The 15,103-nt window shown below is 43.1% G+C and overlaps 1 protein-coding gene across 3 annotated transcripts in view; it reads right to left on the bottom strand.

Moving 5' to 3' along the window:
• Positions 1–15,103, bottom strand: part of FRMD3 (FERM domain containing 3) — a 327,322-nt gene that overhangs the window by 98,171 nt on the left and 214,048 nt on the right. For all 3 annotated transcript variants that reach the window (XM_011982768.1, XM_011982767.1, XM_011982769.1), the window contains exons 5-6: positions 9,133–9,230; positions 1,564–1,687 (exon numbers count right to left, since the gene is read on the bottom strand). In XM_011982768.1, the coding sequence (XP_011838158.1) occupies positions 1,564–1,687; positions 9,133–9,230 (222 nt within the window). The remainder of the gene's footprint in view (positions 1–1,563; positions 1,688–9,132; positions 9,231–15,103) is intronic.

Below are 15,103 nucleotides of genomic sequence, written 5' to 3'. Positions count from 1 at the left end.
CAGGGCATAGAAAACCTTTCCATTCCATCTCCTATCAGTTCAAACAGTGGCTGCAGCTCCTTCATCCAGGGATTCTCACCCTGTGCTCCCCCAGGGCATAGAAAACCTTTCCATTCCATCTCCTATCAGTTCAAACAGTGGCTGCAGCTCCTTCATCCAGGGATTCTCACCCTGTGCTCCCCAGAACACTGCTCTGCCACAAACCCCTCCACAAAAATATCGGAACTTTATTTCTACCTCTAGTACATTTGTCTCCAAAATAGCAAAAGAGTGGTGAGAATTTCATGTATCTTCAACAAGGCTTTAGGAGACAATACTCTAAAATTACCCACATAGATGGCATGTTGCTTTCTGAAAGAGGTACAATGTTTTGATGTCTAATCATCTTTATCTCTAAGACTAAGCGTCATATTTTCCCAGCTGAAATAAGCTGCCACCTTGAACGCCCTCACGTATACGCTTCCCAGACTCACCAGTAGGGGGCGCGCCTGCATAAAGGAGGGAGCTTGAGCAATTTCCTCACACGGGGACAGTTGTCTGTTCCAGAATACATCATCCAGTGATGCAATTTTCTTTATACTTACCAGAGGCCCAGAACATGGAAGCATCTCAGTTCTTGCAGTTTTTCACCAACACTTGTCATAACACTGCCCATGCTTGCTATTACCAAAATGATTTTTTTTCTGTAGTTTGCACAGTATCTAAATTCTAGTTACAGGCTAGACTACCTGAGTTACCTGAATTCCAAGTTGGCAATGATCCCTACACACACTTCATTTTATTCCCAGCAGCCCATGTAGAGTGTAAGCATCACAGAGTGCATCAAGGCTCAGACTCTAGACCAAGGCTGCCGGAATTCAAATCCCAGCTCTGATACTTACTAGCCGTGTGACCTTGGGCAAGTTGTTTAACCTCTCTGGACCTCAGTTCCCTCATCTGTAATATGGGAAAAACCAATAATCTATCTCCTAGGTTGCTGTGAAGATTGAACAAGTTAATATGTGCAAAGTGCTTAGAACAGTGTTGGGAACGTGGTGAATGCTGTATGCAATTTTGCTACTCCTACCGCTGCTACTGTGCGGCTATCATCGAAGCATCACAGGTGAGAAAAAGAGGATCAAACACTAAATCTGTCATCTTAAGAGCAGCTCAGCAAAGGGAATCTTGCCAATGGGTTCTACTCTACTTGGAGTCAATGCTTCCAGCTATGGCCACAGGTGGGAAAAAGACAATACAAAATTCAAATCAGAAAGGTTTACTTATTTACCTTAGATTCCACTTTCAGAAGCTCAGGGCGCTTAGAAATCCATATGTGTAAGAAAACATATGGCTCTAATAACTACTGATGGTTCACAAACAGCTACTCATGGGACTCCACACTGATGAGATTGTTATTGACGGAGGACACCAGGGTGTCCTTGACAGTGCCCAGAAAAATTGCGCTGCCACCCAAAACGGCCTACCCATTATATATACTCCTCCTTCACGATGTGATTTCCACATTCCCTGCAGTAAGAATATTTTCTCACCTTTATCATTTTCACAAATGTCTACCCAGATTACCTGAGTTCGTTTTTATGAATTTCCACTATTTTTCTTTCCAGCTTCTGCGACTGCTTAGGGAAAATCTCAAACTCACTGATGTAATTCTCAGGATGCTCATCAGGATCGTAATCACCAAGCTCAGCTGTAATGAGTGAAAAAATAAAGAGAAAGAGAAAGATTAAAAACAATAACATGAGCAGGGTGCATATGGAATGCCTCCTGCCATCCAAAAGAAGAGGCTGGAATAAGCTCACCCAAAAATATGTATCTGTACCCAGAGAAAGTCTGAGTGTCTAGAGGGTCATATTACAGTTCAGATTGAGCTGTGTGAGCTTGGGATCTTGAGAATCTTCTCTGGGTCTCACCTTCTTTATCAGTATAATAAAGGATTTAAATCACTGTTTTTCAGTGAGGACACCAATGGCATTTTGGGGGCTAAACAATTTTATTATTTCAGATTTTCCAAGGAACTGTAGGACATTTAGTACCTCTGCCTTCCAGGTACTAGATGTTAGCAGCATACCCAGGCACTGTGACCATCAAAGCTGCTCTCTCCCAGAAGTTAGTCAAAGAATACAGGATTTCAGTTAGATGGAAGGAATACATTCAAGACAGCATTGTACAACATGGAGACTATAGTTAGAAACAACATACTGTATACTTAAAAAGGCCTGAGAGGGTAGCTTTTAATTGTTCTCAACACAGAAACAAATGATAAGTATATGAGGTAATGCATATGTAAAGCTCGGTTTAGCCATTCCACAATGCACACATATTTCAAAACATCAGGTTATATACCATAAATATACATAATGTTTGATTTAAAATGTTTTAATTTTTAAAAAATTTAATGCCCCTGTCCCAGTATTTCCAAGTGCTCCCCAGGATAGGAGGTGGTACCACCTCTAGATGGAAACCAGTGGACATTCGTCGGGGTTCCATTCACAGCTAATATCCTCTGCATCCAGGAATTCCCTGACTGGAGCGGCCTGTTCTGAGGCTTATGCAGGTGTAGCTTATTCATTAAAAAATCACAACAAGAAGGAACCCAGTGGGATTGCACTTAAAAGCAAATTGATTGCTCTTGAAATTAAAGAGTATACATCTAAAACAGAAGAGCATGCCAAATTAAAGTTGTTGCTGGATTCTAACAAGAAATGAAAATAAAATCCTAAGCCCTTCAACAGACTGAACATTGTCCCCACTTGGACAAGCGGCCCCAGAGAACTCTTAAAAACTGAGTTCCCATACATGATGAGGTCGGACCTCATTATACTTCCTCCCTCATTAATTGCTATTAGGTTTCCTACACCAAGGGTTAAACAGAAACCCGCCCTTTTGAAAGATTGCACCACTGATATCAACCAATCGCCGATGCTGCCCCTCCCTTTTGTGGTTCTGAGACAGCAACTGACCAGCATTCCTTCTTGGTAAGAGACCACTGACCACAAAGTGGTTCTAGCCAGTCTATGGAGGCTGTGCACAGAGGGCGTTTGTGTCCTCTGCTTCACCTTTTGATGTATAGGCCCTAATGATAATACATTTAAATGTTAAGTCTCCACCCAAAAGTGAACATGGGATGCACGTTGCTTATGTGCTAGCCTACTATGCATGCCTGTGCCTTCCTTTTGTGAATATTCATAGCTCCTACGATAACCTGTTGAATATGTATACTTGGCCACCCCATTTGGCATAAATCTTTGTCTTATTCTTCCCACCCTTGAAGTGCTTGTTTCCAGCTTCGGGCCAGAGGCTACGTTTCCCCACCTGTCAGAATGACCACCCTGCAAGCTGCAACCCTTTGTGAGAAATAAAGCTCTTCTTTCCAAATTTACGTACTTCATGATTCTTCAGCTGACACTAACAAAGGTCTCCTCCAGAGGATCTTCAAGGGTAAAAAGAGAAATGCCTACACATCTCTGAGCACCCAGAAGGCCAAGCAGAGATAGGTGTGTGAACCACAGCATAGAGGAGCAAAGGTGATATCTGGCATCAAGAATACTTTCTATTGGTTCCATGAGCATGCTAAGGAAAATGAGCCAGAAGAAGCAAGTGTCTCTGGAAGAAACAGAAGATATGGCCCAGGAGAGTAGACTAAAGACAGTGGGAAAACTGCATTAAAAGAATCTGATCACCAATATGACTTTGAGGTAGAAAAAAATTAGTATGCCTTGAGTGCATCTGAAAAATTACATCCAACTCTGTAATTTGTATCCACTGTCCCTTCATTGTCACATCATCTGATGACTGGAAAAGTACATAACCAGGAGGAAAGCAAAGCTCTTTAAAGCTTCTGAACAAAATTCAAATTACAGAGTTCTTAAAACAACCTAGAACATATACCACAGCGAGGGAAGACTTCTAAAATAAGACCCAAAATACTATCAATCACAAAGGGGAAATTGATTAATTTGATCATACCAAAGTTAAAATTTATTTCTGTTTAATAAAGGACATCAGAGTCAAAGTAATAGAGAGATGACAACTTGAAAGAACATATTTTCACAATCTAAAGCCGACAAGGACTAATATCTAGAATAAAGAAGAAATCCTTACATATTATTTTTTTAATGGACAGGAAGACCAATAGAGAAATGGTCAAAGGATAATGAACAGACAATTCAAAGAAGGGGAAACCCTAAGGGCCAGTGTAGGGAGAGATGCTCAAACACATGAATAATTAGAGATATACGAACCAAAACAAGATGTTACTTTATACCTATAACATTGGCAATAAAACTAGGGAGTTGGCAGAGACACGAGAAAACAAAAATACTTGTGCACTGCTGAAGGGTGCTAGATACATGTTGCTCCTCCAGAGAGCAAGGTGGGAGTATTTAGTCAAATATTATGACCCAGCAATCCCATTTCTGGGCATTTTTCCTAGAAAAACTCTAGGTGCAAAAAAGGATATGTTCAACTTTTTTTATGACAGCATTAATCATAATAGTCAAAGTTGGAGGCAACTTGGGTGTTTATTGTTAGTGGGACAGATGGATAAGTAAAACATGGAAGATGCACCCTTTGGAATATTTTGTCACAGTTAAAATCAACAAAATACATGTATGTCCAGCAATATGGACAGATCCCAAAAGCAGTGTTCTGAGCGTAAAAAGGAGGGAATACAATGAGTTCTATACCATCATTTAATTTATGAAATTTAGAAGTATAGACACAAAAACCAATATTAATCATTTTATAGGGATGGATACAAAGACAAAGATATATATATATATCTCCAGTGTTGCCCTTAGGAGTGGAAAAGGGAAGTCAATCAATCCATGGGCCTAAAGGGACCAATGATGAGAGGTGGGCCATAAACTGACGATTAACTCAACCTATGTTCCAAAAGAAATACATGTAACATGTCCACCTGCACACACATACACGCTTGTGCCCCTGTGAACTAGCTACAGGCATTAATATTTAGGAGATGGACAATCCCAGTGCTTCCATTTTCCACAGGTGATGGGATAATGGACAACCAATATGAAACTGGGTCATCTTCAATGCAAACGTCAGCTTGCAGAGTGGTTGGTGAGGGAGAGCGTCATTTGTGAGGGTGCACTTTTCTTTCCAGGAAATCTTGTGAGATATTATAGACTTGCAGTGCTAAACACTGCAAACATTAAAAACGTTAGAGAAGAAATGCCATGAAGATTGCACTGGATTGCTGACAAGACTAACACTGTCCCCACCACAGGCCATGCTCTCTGATCCCTTAAAGCTTGTCTTTAACTCTGACCTCGCCTTAAGCAGAAGGCAGGGTTTTTTTAATGAATAAAGACTTCTAGCTATTCATACCAAGAGGAGTTGGGTAAGCAACCGTGGTTCTCCCTCCAGCTCATGACTTGGAAGTTGAAGTTGTAACACATGACATACAACTGCAGGCCCTGTGGTTTGAAACCAGGTCTAGCACTTTTCTAAAAGCGTTCAATTCTAAGAGCAAAATCCAATGAGTTTGAAGTGAATGGGTGAGTAAGATCAGAAACAGAAAGTCTAAAAAGCAACAGGCTTTCCCCTGGTTTGGAAAGGACTATTCCAAAAGAATTTGAGATGCAGGACCTTTAGCTCCAGGGCCAACTCCTTCAGGAGCTTTCCCTGACCCACCCTTGCTAAGTCAGGAGCCCTCCTGGGACACTCATAGCAGGGATCGGGCCTGTGTGTTCCTCCATCTAGCCATCAATGCAGGGTCACAATGCCCTGTTTCCTTGTCCATCTTCCCACAGGAATTTTGTATTGCCATGTGGCCCCCTAGCAACTGCTCAGGAAGTATTTGGAGAACACATGAACAAATGAATGAATGAGATAGTGATACCATCCCAGCAGGCGGCCAACTAATCTTTCTCATAGTTAAATGAATCAGGCACAATCATTTAGCTAAATGTTAAATGAATCAGGCACAGTCATTTAACAAAATGTTAAATTTAACTAAACGTTAAATGATTCTGCCTGATTCAATTAACTATGGTTAATCAGGGCATGTTTGAAGCTTCGGTATATTCTGAGTTTATTAAAAGCAGTCAATCAAGCCATGTGTGGTGGTGCACACCTGTAATCTCAGCTACTTGGGAGGCTGAGGTAGGAGGATTGCTTGAGGTTAGAGTTTGAGACCACCCTGGGTAACATAGTGAGATCCTCTCTACACAAAATACAAAACCAGTCAATCACCAATCACCTGGAGTTCAGGCAAGTGCCCCGATTCAGTTCAGGCAAGTGCCCCGATTCATTTAACATATTTAGTGGAGAACCTGCTGTGTGTCAGACACAGGAAGACTGCTGTGAAAAGCACCCAGATCCTGCTCCCATGGAATTAGATTCTACATAGGAGGAAATGCACAATAAGTCCAAAAACAACTCAAGATCTAAGTGTTTGCAAGAAAACACAACAGGGCTCTGAGAAAGAATGACGTGCAGGAGGGAGCTGCTTTAGGTCGAGTTGTCCAGATAGACTTATCAGAGGAAGTGACTTCTGGACTGAGTTCTGAATGTCCAGCAGGAGTCAAGATTTCTACAGGGGTTGAACACACCAGGCAGAGGAGATAAGTTGAATTCTGCTGTGGTGCTGTTTTGTAAAAGGAACAGGAAAGATATTTTTACCAAGAAAGAATATAAATAGATCCCAAGGATTCTGTGTTTGTTTTGCAATCTGTATTATGAAAGAAAATGCATTGCATGTCTTGAATGTGCTTGTTGGATTCAGTATGGACAGGCAGCAAAACTCCAGGTGATGGATTGGTTTTGTATTCCTTGTAGAGACAAGGTCTTGCTATGTTGCCCAGGCTAGTCTCAAACTCCAGACCTCAAGAAATCCTCCTGCCTTAGCCTCCCAAGTAGCTGGAATTACAGGTGTGCACCACCACATCCAACTTGATTGACTGTTTTTTATAAACTCAGAATATACTGAACTTAAAACATACTCCTTGAAAGAGGGTTAGCAAACAAGACGATGAGGGGCGACAGTGCCTCCTATTGATAATCACTTACTCCATCTTCCCTGTTACTCTGTAAGAATAAGCAGTTCTGAAACGCCAACCTATATCTGTATTTGTGAATGCAGTGCTGCCGAAGTACTCACCCGAGAATCAGACCTTTATGAACCACTTTTACTGAATTTGCTATAGACGACCACAGACAGCACTGCATTTGAGAGCCCAAAGGTCTTTTTGAGGTCTGCCAGTCCATTTCCCACTCTACTTTCTCCACAGTGTCTGTGTGTGTGTGGTCAGTAATAATAGCAATGAGGGATAAAATAGGGCCCTGATCGTCTGGATGGAGGCTCCCTGGCTTTATTTCAGACAGAAAACAGGATGGCGAGCCTTCCATTATAGATCCATATTGAGCGTGTCCTAGGAGAATTGATGGTAATTCACTAAGGCCTAAATGCATTCTGAAATCCTCATATGCTGGTCTGTTGCTTGGATTAGTATCGATTCCTTTGTCTCTTACCTAAGACAGTACACCCTAACTCGAGATGTGCAGCCTTCATCATGGAGGAAGGGAACCATGGGATTTACAGTCCTCTCACTCCAAGGTATGAGAAGTAGCTTTCAGAAACACATTCTCTACCTCAGTGCGGATGAAAGGGCTGTTTCCCGTCACAGTATCAACTGTAGTGCTTGAAACGGGAAAATATCCAAGGGTTTTAACACCTCTGCCAAAATCTGCTATCCAGAATGAGGCTGTTCCCAGGGAAGGGGGCGAAACACAACACACACACCCACTTTGGGATTCTCAGAGACCAAACACAACTGAGAAGAGGATCAAAGGAACTATTTCACAGCACAGAGCATCCCACAGGGAGGGCGGTGGGCCACAGGGGAAACCCCAGGAGAATGACGGGTTTCTCCATCAGTGACAAGCTAAGTGTTGTGGTAGGCAGATGATCCTCACTGATGACCGCTAATGACCATCAGAAGCTCCTGTGTTATTCCAGATCCATTGGAAGATTGACATAGTCCTCTCTCTCTCTCTCTCTCTCTTTCCTCCCGCCCCACCTTCTCTCTCATAAACATGTCATTAATGTTCATGCTATAAACAGCTGGATCATCTGAGTCCCTCCAGTTGCCTCTCAGCTGATCCAGGGGAACAGAACACCTGAGCCATTTTCACTTGGGTGTTGGGCCCATCCGTGGCCATGTGGTGCCTCAGGCCCTGGAGGCCTCCTTCCCTCAAACCGCTTTCCTTACTAGGTGGAAACATTCAGAACCTAACCCATGTCAACACATTAGCTATTTCCCCCGGGGTTTGTTCAACTGGAAAACGAACAGTAGTCACTTCTAATGGGCCTGTGCTACCCCTGGCCTGGTGCAGAGTGGTCTCTGAAATCACATGGCCAGGAAAGGAGGATGACTACCCCATTTAATAGATGAAGAAACTGAACCCCGAAAAGCTTAGGTAACTAGGTAACTTATCCATGGTGAACCATCCAGGAAATGGGAAGAAAGATTCAAATGGTGGTATGACAGTTTATGGGACTTGTGCTCTCCTCACCGTGCCCATCGCTAGAAGAGCTGAGGAATTAGACATAATAGATGTGTACGTACGTATACACATACACACACGAATAGATAGGATGGATGGATAGATAGATAGATAGATAGATAGATAGATAGATAGATAGATAGATAGATAGACAGATGTACATGAAAATGCTTCCAAGGATGACCCCTTTGTTTAACACCCATATTCCTGGATGCAGATTCTCCCCTCAATATGTCCATTAGGCCTCTCATCTAGCATTTGGAACTGAGAACATACAATACCCACATCCCTTCAGAGCTTCTTATAAACCCACCCATTCCACATTCCAGCCCCTTTGAAAGAGAGCTTCTGACTCTGACTCATGGGATCTTGAGGGACTCTGTTTTTGCAGAGGCTCCTGTGAACATCTCAGCCCAGCCTTCCACCCGCACTCCACTGGCTCGGAACGGAAGGTGAGTAGGGGTTCCGTTGCTATGTACCCAGTCCTACATGGTCTCCAGCCACAGACAGGCAGGATGGCCACGGGTGGGAGAAAACGGAGGCTTGAAACAGCCGGAGCTCCACAGTGCAATGGTAATATGGGTGAGCTGTGGCCAGACTTACCTTGAACAATACAGGCACCCAGGTAGGCAGCATCGGAAAAGGAGCACAGCAGGCGGCCATGAAAAATATCCCTTTTAATCTGAAGGTACAAAAGGTACCTGCAATACAAAAGGAGAAACGGTCACCCTAACTTTTGGCTGAAGTCTGGAAGAAGTAGGATTGTTCATGCTTAGCTCCAGTGGTGACCAGACCTTTTCCCAGCTCTAGGGACTGGCTTAGACAAGCCCAACCCTTTGTAGAACAAGCAGAGGAAAGCTGAGAGGGGCCCTCTGAATTCAGAAAAGCAGAAGTGTCTGCTGAGCAGATCTTATCAGCTTCCAAAGCTGAGCAGGCTCTGCCTTTTCAAAGAGGCATGAGAAGAAATGAGGAAAGCCACAGGACCCAGTGGCCAGAGCTCCTGGCAGAAACTCCCACACGAGGATAGCCATGACCACTGTCATCACTACCGGCATCTCAGGCACATGCTGCCCTAGCTCTGTTTCAAATGGAGAGCCGGGAAACAGACTCAATCAGTACATAAGGCCAGCCTCACCATTTCTTAGGGGGAGAGAGACACATTAATCAACCTCAGACAGTCGCAGTTATTATGAGGCCAGAAAGGCAACTAACTGATTCACAACTAGAGCTGCCATCTGTGTAGTCTCCGCCCTCCAGGGACGGCACACTCAGATGCCTACTGAGACCAGGCACATGGTGGCCTATGACAAGAGCAAGTCACCTGTGCTGGTGCAAGAAGTGCTGGAAGCAGGATGGGACACAGCGGCTCCCTAGAAAGGGGGCAGCCAGCACACAGCTCCAGCCTAGTGCTGCCACTAGAAAAGCAGACTAAATGTGTCCAGTTTTTCCCGAAAAATAGCAGGGTGGGAGGCAGGCAGCAGAGCAGGGTGCCAGGTTGCAACCCCTGGCTCAGGCTCATTTTGTCCCCGTCCTTTCTGTTACTCCACACTGACCAAGCTCTCTTCCAATTTCCTCATCTTCTCAAGGTTCTTTCATTCCATGCTCAGGCCTGGGATCTGATGTTTCTGAGCAGAGTAACTTTACAGATGTGTGCAGATTCTTTCCGTGCTTACTTTAGAGTTTAACTCTCAGAAACCAATGTTTTTTCTCTTTCTCGTCTTCTTGGGGGTTTGCAGGGCGCATCTCTCAATCAGTCCCAGGTATCACCTTGTGAGGTTAATTTTGTGTCAACTGGATTGAGCCATGGGATACCCAGATATCTGGTTCAACAGTTTTTCTGGGCAAGGGTGCTTCTGGAAGCGATTAGTATTTGACTTGGTGGACTGAGTAAAGCAGATGACCCTCCCCAGTGTGAGTGGACCTCATGCAATCCACTGAGGGACTGAATAGCACACAAAGGCAGAGGAAGCTGAATTCACTCTGCCTGATGCTTGAGCTGGGACATCAATCTTCTATCCTCAGTGCTCCTGGTTCTCAGACCTTCGACTTGGATTGGAATCTACAACACTGACTCTCTGGCTCTCAGGCCTTTGAACTACACCACTGGCTTTCCTGGGTCTCCAAGGTACAGAGAGTAGGTCATGGGATACCTTGGCCTCCATAGTCACATGGGCCAATTCCTTATAATAATTCTCATTATGTATGAAAGGGTGTGTGTGCATGTGTGCATATGTGTGTGTGTGTGTGTGTGTGTGTGTGTGTGTGTGTAGCCTATTGGTTCTATTTCTCTGGAGAACCTCAACTAATAAACATCTCTAGTGCCCAAGTAATTTAATCTTTACTCAGCCATAGGAGGAGCGACATGCGTAATCCCCATTTTAAAGGCAAAGAAGTAGAGAATCAGAAAGGGTGATTAGTGTGCTAAGGTCACAGGGACACTGTCAACCCTAGAGCACTGGAGCTCACTGTTTCTGGGCCATTGGTTCACTGAAAGCACACTGGAGCCATTGAAGGAATCAGCGGCTCACTGATGTTTTCCTTCACCATATCTTTGTCTAACATCTGCTTTATGCCATGCACTGTGCTGTGTGGGCACTGGGGGCATGGTGGAGGCTCAAATGACAATCTCTGTCCCCAGTTTAGTATTAAATTTTGTGCAGAGGATAAAGGCAGTCCCTAATAAGTTTTTAATTTGGAGCTTGGTACGTATTCTGTCAAAGGAACCATATCACACTCATTGGGTAAGGACTCAGACTAGCTGCTTAATCTAGTGCCTCTCACACTTTAATGTGCACATGAATTACTTGAAGAGTTTGTTAAAATTGATTCTGATTCAAAAGGTCTGGGGTGGGCTTGAGATTCTATATTTCTAATAAGCTCCAGGGGGGCCAGGTGCGGTGGCTCCCACCTGTAATCCCAGCACTTTGGGAGGCCGAGTTGGGTGGATCACGAGGTCAAGAGATGGAGTCCATCCTGGCTAACACGGTGAAAACCCGTCTCTACTAAAAACACAAAAATTAGCTGGGCATGGTAGTGGGCGCCTGTAATCCCAGCTACTCGGGAGGCTGAGGCAGGAGAATCGCTTGAACCCAGAAGGCAGAAGTTACAGTGAGCTGAGATCGCGCCACTGCACTCCAGCCTGGGTGACAGAGCAAGACTCCATCTCAAAAAATAAATAAAAATAAATACATAAATAAATAAGTTCCAGGGGATGCTGTGGTGCGGCTCCATCAGCCACACTTTGAGTAATAAGGTTCTAAACCAGTGGGCCTCTGGATCCTACCCCAGACCCAGTGAAATCAGAATCTAGACCCTCACCAAAACTTGTACATGAGTGTTCATAATAACATTATTCATTATAGCTGGGAAGTGAAAACAGGGCAGGGCTCAGTGGCTCACGCCTGTACTCTCAGAACTTTGGGAGGCTGAGGTGGGTGGATAGCCTGAGGTCAGGAATTTGAGATCAGCCTGGCTAAGATGACAAAGCCTGGTCTCTACTAAAAATACAAAAATTAGCCGGATGTGGTGGCTCGTGCCTGTAGTCCCAGCTACTCGGGAGGCTGAGGCAGGAGAATTGCTTGAACCCAGGAAGCAGAGGCTGCAGTGAGCCGAGATCACGCCACTGCACTCCAGCCTGGGCGACAGAGAAAGATTCCATCTCAAAAAAAAAAAAAAAGGGAAAACAAGCCAAATGTCCCCCAGCTGATGAATAAATAAAAGAAATGTGGTATATCCATACACTGGAATATCATCCAACCATAAAAAAAAAGAAATGCTGAAGATGCTATAACAGGGATAAACTTTGAAAGCATTATGCTAAGTGAAAAGACACCAGACCCAAAAGGCTACACATTGCATGCTTTGATTTGTATGAAACAACCAGAATGGACAAATATATAGAGACAGAAAACAGATGACTGGTTGCCAGGAACTTGGGAGAAGAGAGAATACTGGATGACTGCTTGGGTACAAAGTTTCTTACTGGGGTGATGAAAATGTTTTGGAATCAGATCATGGTGTTAGTGGTACAAATCTGTGCACATACTAAATTGTACACTTCAATAGCTACCAAAATAAACTATTTTGAAAATCCAAATTGTCTTAGAGTGGTGGTTCTCAAAATTTGGCATGCTTCAGAATTACCTGGAGGGCTTATGAAAATAGGTTGCTGAACCCAACTGCCGGGGGTTTCTGATTCAGTAGGTCTTGGAGAGACACCAAGAATCTGCATTTATAACAAGCTCCCAGGTAATGCTGATGCTGCTGGCTCAGGGACCTCACTTTGAGGACCGGCCCTAGACCATTGAGAATAGCAAAGTCACACAAATGCTTTAAATGATTAAATTTTAGCCCTTTTTAAGGACTGTAAACTACCAGGCCAAATACCATGAAGTTTCTTTTCTGTGTATTGAATGTGTGCATCAAACATAAAAGCATTTCTTTCTACTTTTTGATGAGTTTGGCAGTGAAAAATAGTTTCAAATAACTATTTATTGATAAATGAGAGGCTTGGGTTCTAATCCCGTAACTCAGAAATCAATTTGGCAAGAGCTTCCCGAGAAAAGAAAAGCCGCTTTCACATCAGAGTTTGGGGTTGTGCCCGTTTCAGTGATCTCAGGAGATAATCGAGAATTACTGTGGATTCAACATAATCCACTGAGCCTTGTAAATGGTTTCGCATTAAGGATGCTCATTTTTTTTATATAATAGCTACCAAAAAATAATGCATCTCCCTTTAGTGTCATTCCTGCACAAAAAGATTAAGCAACAAAAACACATGAGGGTCTGAGTCATAAATTACTGTGCTGCCATTAATAAAACAGCATCTCTACATGGATTAGAAGATGGTTCTTCTAAAAAAAATTAAAATCAACATCCTTTTGGTAACATTCAATGTATAGAGCATTTACAAAAGCCCCAGAAATCTAAAGGATTGTAAGATGATTGCTTAAATGGGGAGATAAAGGGTGAAAAATGATTTCAAATATCATCTTTTGTGGTTATTTTTATTATTTTGCATTTTTAAATTTGTCTTTTTCTTAACATTTCTTTACTCTTAAGCATGGTCATGAACATGATCTGAACTTCTCACATATTAAATTCTTCTCAAACTTTAGATTAATCTTATAATAAAATAACAATTTATCATGCAAGAAAAACTAAATGCCTTCAAGATAGGAATTCAAACCATAAGTACCTGGGGCAGTCCACAGTTTCTCAATTCATTTAGAATCCTAAGGACTGTGTTGACTAAGAAAAGTCCATTACTACTTGTGTAAGGGCAGTGGAACATCTTACTTACCTTTGGAAACCAAAAGGGTCACGATATTCTACTATTCATACCTGAGCTATTTAGTCAAAGGTAGGAAAATGTTAGCAAATACGATTGAGAGGGGCGAAACCAGGGTTATTAACTGAAATGCTGTGCTCTTTTACTTTCAAATGGGACTTTTCTCAACAACAAAATGTCCATCCTTAATTTATATTGTGACACATACTCAATTTTTATCCTCCAGACAAAATTACAAAGAGAACAAATGACAAAAGTGAGGCATTAGGATTTGATTTGATCCTCCTAATTACACTGTTAGCACCCTGAGGGCAGGACAAATAGCTCGCTCTCTCTCCTTTCTCTCTCTCTGTCTTTGGCAGCTAATTCAGTCCCTGCCCCCTGGGTAGTAACAGCAAGTAAGAACAAATTTATCAAATAAATAATTAAAATTTTCCATCCAAAATCGGACTAAAGCTATATACTGTACCATTCCATTTACATGAAGTGTCCAGAATGGGCAAACCCATAGAGACTAAAAGTGGTTGCCAGGGGCTTGGACGGGGGCTGGGGTGGAGAATAGGGAGTGACTTCTATGGGGTACATGGTTTCTTCTGAGGGTGATGAGAACTTCTAGAACTAGATGGTGGGAAGGGTTGTCCAACACTGTGAATGTACTGAATGCCACTGCATTATACACTTCAAAATGCTGAGATCAATTTACGTCATGTGAATTTTACCTCAATAAAAAGAAAAAACCAGGCCAGATTGCAAAATCCCAACCACTGCTTATAACATCCATTATCTATTACCGTCGTTTCCACGCACACACCCCCTCTCTCCCCATCTCCCACCCCCAGCACAAACCTTACTAAATGACTGTGAGCAAATTAATAATAGAGAGCAGAACCATCTGCTCCCTCCCAAAGTCACCTCCACGCCACTAATGGTCAAGCTTACCAGAGACCCTAGATAATAACAAGGAAGCAAAATATCCAAGAATCCAAAACCTCCCCCCGCCAATGATCAGAGCCGATTACACTTGCTTTTCTGTTGCATCTATCTGTACCTAAGCAGCTTATTTTGAGAGATGATTATAGCAAGTGATTTTTGTGGTCACCGAGCCAGAGCTTCATCTAGAACTAAGGGCACAGCAACTCTTTCTCTCCCATTCTCCTGAAGTTCTGCTCACAACCTGTGCCCAGGTTATTCAAGGAAGCCAATCCCCCCTCCTCAAGGTACACTGAAGCTGTAGCCCCAGCAGAAGCAGGAGAGTTGGGCTGAGAAGAGTCTGAATGGAGGGAC

The sequence above is a fragment of the Mandrillus leucophaeus genome, unplaced genomic scaffold, assembly GCF_000951045.1.
Source record: "Mandrillus leucophaeus isolate KB7577 unplaced genomic scaffold, Mleu.le_1.0 Scaffold242, whole genome shotgun sequence".
Lineage (NCBI taxonomy): Eukaryota > Metazoa > Chordata > Mammalia > Primates > Cercopithecidae > Mandrillus > Mandrillus leucophaeus.
This window is presented reverse-complemented; position numbering and strand designations above follow the sequence as displayed.